General features: G+C 32.6%; 1 protein-coding gene across 1 annotated transcript; it reads left to right on the plus strand.

The window, feature by feature from the left end:
- Positions 1-1,448: 1,448 nt before the first annotated feature.
- LOC109587921 (uncharacterized) lies at positions 1,449-10,170 on the plus strand. Its single transcript, XM_020004133.1, has 13 exons — positions 1,449-1,479; positions 1,697-1,756; positions 2,125-2,868; positions 2,973-3,038; positions 3,842-3,874; positions 5,099-5,164; positions 6,550-7,332; positions 7,693-8,314; positions 8,364-8,962; positions 9,017-9,443; positions 9,495-9,603; positions 9,655-9,810; positions 9,858-10,170. Exons 1-13 carry the CDS (start codon positions 1,449-1,451, stop codon positions 10,035-10,037), a joined length of 3,876 nt encoding a protein of 1,291 aa, XP_019859692.1. The 3' UTR covers positions 10,038-10,170.
- Positions 10,171-12,189: the final 2,019 nt, after the last annotated feature.

Below are 12,189 nucleotides of genomic sequence, written 5' to 3' on the forward strand. Positions count from 1 at the left end.
AGTCTTTTTTAGATCTTGTGGATGCCTGTAGTGCTTGCATTCTGTGATTCTTCAGTCTTCACTGCCCATTTTTAATTACATTCTAAAGCCACCCGCCATTTTTAATTGACTGGGCAGCCCACCCCCCTTTTATACCCGTGCTCATGCTCGGTGCTGTAGCAATCATCACGTAAGGTGAAGCAGTGGTTATATTCTGCACATGCTCGTTTAAAATTAATTTTAGCAATTTTAAAGAGGGACCATAAACAAACTGTACAAAGTGAAATATTTCGACTACCATGCCTACTGTAGATGTGGGATTGCAATTTGCTTCGTGGGTTAATACCGTATACATTCAAATTTTCCAAGTGTTTAAAATTTTGTGTTTTTTATGAAATGTGCTCAAAAATTAATATTCATGTGAGCTAATTTTCATGTTCTGGCCATAGTCTACATATAATAGAATGACACTAGAGGTGGTTTAAATTTTGTGGATTTAAGGTGAGCACAAAAGTAATGAAATTTAGTACACCTCGAAAATTAAGACGTGTACGGTAGACCTTTTTTATGAGGCAATGAATATTATTAACACACTTTTTGGACTCGCCACTCTTGTGTATTTGGGTACTAAGCATTTGGGTTGTCATTCTGTCCACTGACGAAGTTCAATTGATTTTTTTAAATATAATCTTTTTGACTAAGCATTTCAGAGGTAGTGATGCTCTTATAACATCTAGTGGCATCAAAAGATGATGTGAACTTTTAAACCAGGAGACCTCTCTCCAAGTAAGAGCTTGCTGTGCAAGGAAAGAATGTGTTGCAAGTAACAGTAACTTAGGAAAGTTTGAAGTTTGCCTTACTCCTCCTGTACATTCTTGCCTTAGGCTTACCAAAACAGTGCATAATATATAGTGCACTGGAATTAAAGGTTATATGATTGTCTAAGGTTCACTTCATGATTCATGATGATTGCCAGAGCCATTGAACTCATATCTTCAAAATCATTTCTGAAAGATTAAGTCATTTCTTTACATGTACTTATTTGTTGCCTAAAAATGTGTCACGTTCCTTTATCATCACTTAGAAATACAACTAACATTTGCTTGACTTTTATAATTTCACTGTAGCTATTGCATCAGCAAAGATGAGTTTCATGGTTACTTTATTGCATCTATAAATTTCTCTAGCTGTTGAAAAAGTCTTTGAATGCCATTTCTGTCTTATTTTAGTGCTAGAAAACTCGTGACTTCTTCTTGTGTGTTGAAGCCATTTTATTTTTCTGTGGCTAAATATAGATACCATATTGATAATACATATGTGTACAAAGCACAAGCATACAGACACTTGCTGCTAGTGTAAGGCTCGCTCAGGCTCGCCCTAATCAACCCTTTGGCAAACATTTTTTTAATGTAATGTACATTGTATGTGTACATGTATGTTGTGAATTTTCCTATCTTGTTTATGTAGGCATGAGTATGCAAGGAGAAGAGACTATTTGTGGTAAGTGGCATACAATATTGACATTGACACACTGCACAACATGTATATAATGTATTTATTGTGTGATGCCCTTACATATGAGAATTTCTGTATGTATGTATGTATGTATGTTTGAAGGTGTGACTGGGGGTGTGGTCAGGAGGCGGAGCTGGCCCCTCAATGTTTTAAATTCTTTCTAGTTAAATTGTAATTTTATTTTTAATTACTCTTTTAATAGATGACCCTAATCCTCCTTCAGTCTTTACTGGAAGTCAAGCAGGCTCTTGTGAACAAAATGGTATGACTAATAACATACATGTATTTAAAGATGAAATTGAAACATAGTGTTGTTTTATTAACAGTTGTATTATGTACCTGGTATGTACACTACACACATACATTATACTATGTTCCTTATAGCTCTTTGTTGTTGGTAGTTGGAAACTTGGAATCATAATAATTATTAGAGCTACTCCACCCATTGTGTCAATTCTGTAGAATGCAACATAAAATTAACCTTGGGCTGGTCTTGTATAAGTTTTGTTCTCTAGAACTGATGGGTCAAGTTACACATACATTGTATGTACATGTACTTTGTATATTAACTGTGAACCTAGCTTTAAAGGTTTTTAATATACTTTAATAATGAAACAATTCTTGTTTTAGGTGACAAAAATACTACAACATTTAGATATGTTCTTAAGGAGATTGGATTTGAAAACATCTCAGCAAATATAGATGTTCTTATAGTTGGAACTTCTGGATCCGGTAAATCAGCACTAGTCAATAGTTTTCTTGAGGAGAAGAAAGCTAAAGAAAGTTACAAAGGGAAGAGCTGCACAACAATGAGATTTCCGTTCCGTGTTGGTGAGCTCAATGTTACTCTGATCGATACTTTTGGTCTCCAAGATTGCGATAGCAAAAAGCCAACAACTATACAAGAAATGAAAAATGATGGTCAGACAGTCAGCTTAGTCCTCTACTGCATGAAAATGGGGGGTTATTTTAAAGACGACGACAAAATGGCTATGCGTAAGCTCCATCAAGCCTTTGGCCACAATTTTTTCAAGAGAATAGTATTCGTTCTCACTTTTGCTAATGCTGAAGATTGTTCTGTATATGATGATTCGGATGATGAGCTGGACGAAAATGAGGAAGACCCACTGGTAATTTTAAAGAAACGGTTTAAATGTAGAATCAAAGACAGGGCAGAAGAAATCTCTAAGTTTTTGTCGGAAAATTTTCATATTCAAATAAAGGAAGATCATGTTGTACCAGCTGGGTTTCGGATAAGGAGTATTCATCATCAACAGCATCCTCTACCTAATGATTGGCTATATATACTTCTCAAATTCTGCTGCTGTGAAATTAAGGAGAAGCATCAATTTTCAAGACTTTCTTTGAACGACTGTGAGTATAAGTATAACAATAGTAACATGTGGTATAATAAGTATTATTCTAGGACCATGCTTCACTACTTTTACTTGTATGTTTATTTATTGTATTAATTATAGGTAAGATTGTACAGACAAAGGCAACTCCTAGTAATCAGAAACAAGAATCAGTGGACTTAAGAATGGGTAAAAATTAAGTAATATTTAGTTCTGAGTATTATATTGTCAATATTGAACATCCATTCACTTTGATGAATGTTTAGTATATTACGTGTAGCTTTTAAATTTTTGTTTTATGTGTCATTTGTCTTATTTAGTTGGTAATCACATAATTATTCCTTGTGCTGCCTGTACCCTTTTATGTACATGTACCTTTTTTATGACACTTCGATTTGTATGCTACAATTAATAGCTTTATTAATTACTGGAGATGTTGATATTTCAGATTATGGCAATTATTTGAATAAATTTTATCACAGAGCTAGCCACAACTGCTTCTAAATTAAATTATAATTAAGATAAAAAATTGTTAGAATTTAAAAATAGACATAGTGCATGTGATCTCAGTATCATAGGCTGTTTTGTAAATAATCTGCATTATAGAACCATTTATAATTAATGTTTAAATAATGATAGAGTCGATATCATAACATTGCCAATACTGTGAGAAAAAATTGTCAGGTTTTTTATTGTCATAATTTTCCTCGTGCTTTGAAAATTTGTCATGCTTAGAATACATGTACAATGTATATTATGACTCATGTATGCATGTACACCATCATCAACTGTTTTGTTAGGTGTTATGATTAATTTTAAATAGCTTTGCTAACCAGTGTTTGTTCTGTCTATAAATTTAATTACTTTCATAATTTATGTACTAATTTTAAGTTTGAAAGCTTAGGCTACTCCAATTAGATTCAATTTACAATGTACCCATTAGATGTACATGCATCATGTTGTTACTACATTTTCTTACTTCATTTATGTAGGTATGAGTGTCGAAGAAGAGGAGAATGTTTCTGGTAAGTAAAGTGACATACAATATTGATGCACTGCACAGAAATTTTGAGCTAATTCCAATTAAAAATTGGATTTTTTATGAGTTTTTAAAGTTGCTCAAAAATTTGGGCAAAGTCCTACAGTACACAATGTATGAATAATTGACCAAATTTTGCCAAAATTGAAAAAAAGAGAATTCTTCATTATATGATTTTAAAAGTTACTCAAAAATCAGGTCAAGGTCTTTTTAGCAAGTAATTATACACGCACTTATGTTTTGTAGAAAGTTTGAGCTGATTCCGACCAAAATTGGACTTTTATGAATTTTTAAAGCTGCTCAAAAATTGGGCTAAAGTCCCTTTACCCAATATTTTAGCCAAATTTTTGTCAAAAATTTCAAGAATAGATTTCCGAACTTTTATAATTTTTTCTGAAGCCTGTATTTGTATATGAACATGTACATGTACTTATGCTGTGTAGAAATTTGAAGTGAATTCCAATCAAATTTTGATTTTTATGAATCTTTAATGTTGCTCAAAAGTTAGGCCAAAGTCACCTGTATACAAAATTTATCAAAAAATAGATAGATCACATTTTTTTCATTTTAATAATGTGTTTATGTTATGTAGAAAGTTTGAGCTGATTTTGACAAAAATTAATTTTTTATAAATTTTTAAAGTTGCTCAAGGGCCAAAGTCCCATACAGAGACTTTGTCAAAAAAATGGCTAAGTGAGATTTTTTCATTTTTTGATGCATATGCATGTACATTGTACTTATGTTGTGTAGCAAGTTCCAATCAAAATTGGATTTTATGAAGAATTTTTCAAGTTATTCCAAAAGCCATGTACTATTTTGGTGCTGAAGCTTGCTATTTGGCTTATACATATACTTAGCATGCTTTTTTGGAAACTCAGGTTGTGCCATTATTTCTTAAGTATTCATTTTATTCAAAATTATTGTACTAATTGTAGCCTAATTTTTGTTCTCGGAATGTTACTTATGCAAGTTTGTACCAAGCTATGGTTTTGGTTGATAAAATGGCTGTGAGTGACCAAATGATTATACCATCTACATATTTGTAGCTCAAAACTTTTAAGCATGAGTAAATTTTGTGATTTAGTCAAATATTTTAATCCCAAAGCCCACTGCTAAAACCATAATGAAATGACTATGACTCAAATTAAACATTATAGCAACAGTATTATTGACTGTTTTGATGTGTATTATAATTTATATGTTATTTTAGTGATAATGATTGGGTTAGGAGCAGTGAAAGATAATGTCATTGATGTTGGAAAGATGTCATATAAAGGTACACGTAAGATACTTTCCACACAAGTACCAGCCTCTAGATCACAATTCTATTTATATACATGTATATGGTTCTGCCTAAGAAATAAGAGGTAATCGAAGACTACAATTGTCAAGTCCTTTTCAATTTATATACACACTGGAATATTATGCTTTATGTATTGTTATTATAATTGCATAGTTGGACTCGCCACGCTTGCGTAGGCGGGTACTAAGCAGTTGGGTTGTCATTCTGTCCACACAGTTTAATTGATTTGTAAAAAAATATATGTTTTTGTCTAAGCAGTCTAGAGCTATATTTCTTCTTCTAGCAACATATAAAGTAGTTATGCTCTTGTAGCATCCCATGGCACCAAAAGATGTGAACTGCTAAACCAGGGGAGTGAGGGAACCTCTCTCCAAGTGAGAGCTCATATTTCACTCTACAGAGCCGAGATTTGCTTCAGAGGTAGAAAATCCCATCTAACAAAAAACTAAAAAAAATGATTTTGTCCCAAATTCGTTGTTTGTGAGTTACAGTTGCTCAAAGTTTGTGATTTAGCCTCTTTGAAAATTTTTCAGACATCACTAGGGAAATCAGGAGCAACCAAACTCACTCAGTGTCTTTTAAATGTCTAGGAAAATTTTTTGTGCCAACTCTTTCTTTGAATAGAGCTTCAGATGCTAAAATAAATTTCAGCTTTTCTTCTTTCTCTTGTTAAGATTTAATTAATCGATCTTGATAACTAAGCAACACTTAACCAATAATAATGAGGAGAATAATAATAATAGGAAAGAACAATAAGGGAGAGAGAAATGTGCGTGCTTATATATACTAGCAAGATGTCCAGAATGTTCTAGAAGAAGGATACAGACACAAGATCAAGAGACTAAGAGAATAATCTAGAAAGTTCCTGTTTACACAAACAATGAATACACAATAAATAATACACATGTACATACAGTAATAACATGTAGATCTAATCTGTCAAAAGTGGTTAAATAATATCCTCAACATCTCTTACCCATGTGCCACGATTTAGCTAGTTCTTGACCACACCCATAGCTTATTTTAATTATCATTATAACTCTGCAGTCAATAATAATATTTTTTTTTTAATTGCTTAAAATATCACAGTACAAGTAACACATATCACTCAGGTGAATTCCAGCGGGCGAGTCCATTGCACCATAGTGCTTCATTGGTCTATGTGATGAACCTGTTGTTCACTTGTTGAGGTGGTTGCTCCTGACCACCTCCATCATAGGCAGAACATTGTATAAATATGATACCTACGTAATACATTTATACATGTATGAATTTTACTAACCATGGCCCTGTTGTTTATAGCAAGTTGTACATGTACTAACATGGAGAGTGGCATGAATCTAAAGTATTTTTTATAGGTCAAAGAGCCATGAATACCTTAAAACAAGTCCTTACAGATGCTAAAGTAGGATATTCAAAGGATATTCAAATTGTTGTTCTTGGAAAAACTGGTGCTGGTAAATCAGCACTTATCAACAGCATCATTGACTTGGAAAAAGAAATTGCAGAAGAAAGTGCTCATGTAGAACAATGCACAGACACTGTCCGACTCTACCGATGCTCTAATATCATTCCTGGAGTTAATGTTACAGTTGTTGATACACCTGGTCTACAGGATATTCATCAACAGGAGCAGTGGTACATACAAGAAATGAAGAGCAAATGTCAAGAAGTCACGCTGATACTCTATTGTATGAAAATGACTGATCGCCGACTGACCAACGATGATAAAGTTGCTATGCTGAAGTTTCATCAAGCATTTGGTCCAAAGTTTTGGGAGAGAGTTGTGTTTGTCCTCACGTTTGCTAATCAAGAGAATTGCAGTAAGAAAGATAAAAGAGATGAACCAGAGCCAGAGCCTGAACCACCTTTTGAAGATGAGGAAGCTTGGGCCCTAATAATGAGAAAACGATTCACAAATAGAATCAACCATCGATCTAAAGCAATGAATTCCTTTTTAAAGGATACTTTTTGTATTGATGATGTCCCATTTTCAGTTGCCGGAACTTATAAATCCAGTTTCCACAACTGTAAACCTATGGTTCTACCAGATAGGGAAAATTGGTTGGTTGATCTTCTCTCACTTTGTTGTCATGAGATTAAAGAGGAGCACAAGTTTACTAAATTGAGTTTGAATGACAGTAAGTAACAGTAGCACATGTAGTTTTTTATTTATAATAATGGGCACACAAATATATTTGCTATCTAAAAGATGGGCAGTCGTTTTAGCTAATGTACATGTATTATTGTAATAGCTGAAAACTTTTAAGTGACTTAACTTCACTATTTTGCAGTTTTATTGAGATTAAAAAGTCATGGAAGTCTAGATTATGATACAAGATAGCAGAATTGCTTTCCGTAAAAATGATTTTGGGTCGATCTGCAAAAGCTTAATCCCTTGAATGTTTCCTGCTATATATTTTATGGTAGTTATTTGCAAATGTATACATTATTTAATTTTACTTAGGTTAACCTTATTGTGTTTTCATTGTTTCTTTTAGAGATCCACTTTGCTATCATTATTGATAATTATGGGGAAGTCAGAGAGGACACTCAAGAAAATGGTCAGGTCATTGTTATAAAAGATGCGTTAGAAGGTCTTGGTTATTGCACCCTTTGCTTCAACAATCTCAATTTTGAGTCAATTTTTTTCCTTTTTGAAGCATTTCAACTTGTTGATCATTCTCAGTTGGCATCATTTGCATTATTATTTCTCAGTAAAGGAAATAAGAATCATGTTTATGATGCTAATGACACAGTTGTTACGTTTGAACAAACATTTGCCTTTTTTAATGACGCTGGTGCTTCTAAAATCCCCAAGCTTTTTCTTTTTCATTTTGCCTATGATGGTGAACCACCAAGTGATCGACTAGTGGTTCCTGATCCTCCTAATAATTCTATTACTTTGGCCGTGTCTATAAATCAATGTACAAAGGTTTCACCAGCTATTCACTCTATTGCTAATAATTTGCTACCTGTAGAATGTCATAGCAAGCCACTGAAAATATGCTTTGAAGAAATGAAGCACCAGATTGAGCAATTAGATACTGCAACTTGTATTTATAGGAATAGTCTTCAAGAGAGCTTTGTTATGCCAACTTATTGTGCAGTTAGTGCTCATCAGTAAGTCACTTATCTCTAAAAATTAATTATGATTTTCGTTTAATTTTAGGTTATTGGAAAGGAAGCATCGCTTATTTTATGTAATGTGGTATTCTGTTCGCTGCAAGACAATAGAAGTATTATTGGAGAATAAGGATGAAGTGATGAAAATAGTTCGATATGAAAGGATAAGCAAGATAGGGTCATCAGCAGCTGGTATAATAGGAGGAACTATGATTGGAGTTGGTTTACTCTTTGCTTTTCCTACTTATGGTCTTTCATTGAATGTTGCTGCTATTGGGGGTGTAGTTAGTGGCATTGGTGCTGGTACCAATCTGATTTCTTCTATTGCATCAAAAGTGGCTTCCAATAAACGTTTGAAGAACGCTCAGTTTTTTGTTACTTTTGATCGGCAGTTTAGTAACCAACTAAACACTGTAGTTGCGAAGTATGCAGAATCACTGGAAACGATTCAAGGAGGAACTTTTTATAGTGAAGTGAAAGCATTTACCAGTAGTTTACTAGTAGCAGTTACCATTTCTCTTGATGTTAGTGTCTTAATTCATAATTCTTATCAGTTACATAAAGCAGCTCAAGATGAGACTGGCCAGGCTGACAGCAACAGCACCATTCAAAAACTAATAGAGCAATTTGGAGACTCTTTGAAAGGTCAATAGTTTATATTATCATATTTCATTTCATTTCATTTTTATGTACATGTAGGTTTCTTTCATGTTTTTGATGTATCACAATACAGGAAGGATGGTGCTGTTATCAGTAAAGAAACATGTGGCTATAAAGTGGTCATACCAAGATTTACTTTACAAGAGAAACCTCCAGTAACAGTGTCCACTATACTCTCTGGCCCCTTTAATTTACCTGAAGGATCAGTATTAGTCAGTGCAGTTTATGATATCCTGATAGATAAAAGCCTTAAGGATCCTGTTAATATTGATATAGAGCACTGTGTTGATGTACTTGATGAATCAGTAACTGAAAAGATGTCCTTTGCTATTGCTACAGCAGGCCTTACCACAAAAGCTTTTGAAGTTGAGTATATTCCTGGTGGAACATTTACTAGGGGCTCTGCTTATGGATCAATTACTGTCAAAGAAAGCTGCCTACTCTGTGTGTTGGCTACTAAACCATTGTAAGTTTTAATGTCATACATTACTTGTTTATATATCATTGTTATATATAGACCTTGTTCTGAATTGAAGTACTCTATTAATTGTTCATATGCAAAGTTTTATCAAGACTTTTGGACCATGAAGGCTTCCTGTATTAAGAATCTTTCTGCTTATTCTAAGGTTTAACTATACAAGTTGATAGACAGTTTTTTACTCATTTTTTCTTTATAGTTCATTCAATCAGATTCAATTCAGAATTATGGTGCTATTGATATTCATACTTTTCATTTTGGAGCTAGTGCTGCACCCTGCATTAATGTACAAAACTTCAGGACTGTGGCATCTCATGATTGGGCTTTATTTCCTCATATTATTCCCAATGAGCCTGTTAGTATATTACTACTGTGTTCTTCAATGCTGAATTGTCATTGTAGATACTGAAAAGGTCACTAGATGGTATTGGGTTGATTCACAGTGGAGCCACACTGAAAGAAACAATTCCCTTCATTGAGTTTCATGTTACTAGAAATGAAGGAAGTAAGACAGAATGTGATTTAGAGCTTAAGTTAACTGGAACTGATTTGAATCACCTACCTATTAACTGTCGTGATTGAACTTTTTATTGCCTTGTACTTATTTATGATAATGACTAATTGCCTTATAATTATAAATGAGTAGTTTATTTTTGTTACCACACTGGAAAACTGTGTATTTGCTGTTTCTAACACAATGTATTGGTAGTTTAAATTTCTGATTAATTTTTTTTAATAATATGAAAATAATTTATACATGAAGTGAATGAAAATTTGTGAATGGCAAAAGTTCAATTTTTGCAAGTCTTATAATTGTCAGAATTAATTCTTTATGTGTCATTCATTTGACATTATAGTGTCTATGTTGTGGAAGATATACACTAAAACTACTTAAATGTAATTAGTGCAGTTGTAATGTATGTACATGTAGTTGCTTAATAATAATGTTAATGTTTTATTGGTTATCTTAATTAGTCTGACACTTACATGTTCTGTATCATGCAAGCACTATGCAGCACATTCTAGACTGTTCCATGCATGCACATTCACTATGATTCTAGAATATTCTTATGTTACACTATATATTGATTTGTGCAAGTCTGTCAGTTGGTTCTTTTGTGTATAATAAAGAATATAGTTGAGAAACTATCGTTAGCTATCGTATCAAAAGTACTCATCATATGTAAGCCACAATACCATTATTTTTAAACACAAGAATTGCCATATAATACACATGCCTACTTATTGTTTGTGCATTTTTGTGTATTACATGTATAGTGACCTTCAAATTCGCACATATCACAGTAATTGGTTTAACAGTCAACAAAGCAATCCTGTGAAATTAATTGAACTATTGGACATTGGAAACATAGAAATAAAATAGTAGTAACTTTCAATGTATTATGATGTCTGTAAAAGAAATTAATACCATCAAACATGGCAGATCAATATCTTATAATTGTTGGAATGTAATTGAATTTTGTATCTTTAATCAAATACATTAGTTATAGGAGGTTAGGGTATAGAACGATCTCCAACCCCTAAAAGAATTGAATTACAATAATACATCCTCTGTATAATAAGGTCCACAATTTGGTGGGCAAATGTTCTCATGAATAATGCTATCATATAACTTATTTAGAACCTAATATTTTAAAAGTTTATCACTGATAGTTATGGTATATTCATGTTGTTATTCACCTTATGTAATTTTTTTGCAATCGAAATTATGTATATTTTTATGCTGTGTAGAATTTTTGAGTGCTTTTAGCCAAAAATGGCTAGGAGAGATTTCTTCATTCTTATATTTTTTTGATTTCATATATGTACATACCAGTATGTTGCGTAAAAATTCTGAATGAGTCCAATCATGATTGAGTTTTTAAATTTGCTCAAAAATTGGGTCAATAACTATGGGCTAGTACATGGTCAGTGGCCAAATTTCATTAAAAATGACTTATTGAGAGTTTTCCAAATTTCCAATTTTTTATGCATATAGATGTACTTATGTTGTGATAGAGAAAGTTTGAAGTGTTTTCTGATCAAGTTTATATTTTATATTAATTTTTAAAGTTGCTCCAAAAATTTTTTCAAAAATTAAAAAGATGAAATCCCCATTTTTAAATATACCTGAACATGTACTTATGTTGCATACAAAGTTTGAGCTGATTCCGATCATATTTAGATTTTTTATAAATTTTTAAAGCTGCCCAAAAATTGGGTCAATAACAATGGGCTATTGTAGTACATGGCCGGCCAATGTCAAAAATTACACGAAGAGAATTCCCCATTTTTATTATTTTTACTGATTCATTATACATGTACATATGTTGTGTAGAAATTTTGAGCTCATTCTGATCATGTTTGAATTTTTATGAATTTTTAAAGTTTCTCAAAAACTGGGTCAAAGATCATGGGCTATAGTACATGGTCAATGGTGAAATTTCATCAAAAATGGCTTGGAGAGAATTCTCCATTTGTGTGATTTTTCTGATACATATACATGTACAAGTGTTGTGTAGAAATTTTGAGCTGCTTTCGATTGTAATTAATTTTTTAATGAATTTTTAAGGCCAGCTATAATTCATTCTTTTTTATTCTTCCATTCACAATTAGTTACTTTTTCATCAAAAGAAATTTGTTCCCCTCCTTTCATTTTATGTACTTGTATTCATCTTAATGTCTTTTGACCTCTTTCTATGTTCTCCTCAGTATGTTGCCACATGCTGTATTA

The sequence above is a fragment of the Amphimedon queenslandica genome, unplaced genomic scaffold, assembly GCF_000090795.2.
Source record: "Amphimedon queenslandica unplaced genomic scaffold, v1.1 AMPQUscaffold_12388, whole genome shotgun sequence".
In the NCBI taxonomy this organism is placed as follows: Eukaryota; Metazoa; Porifera; class Demospongiae; order Haplosclerida; family Niphatidae; genus Amphimedon; species Amphimedon queenslandica.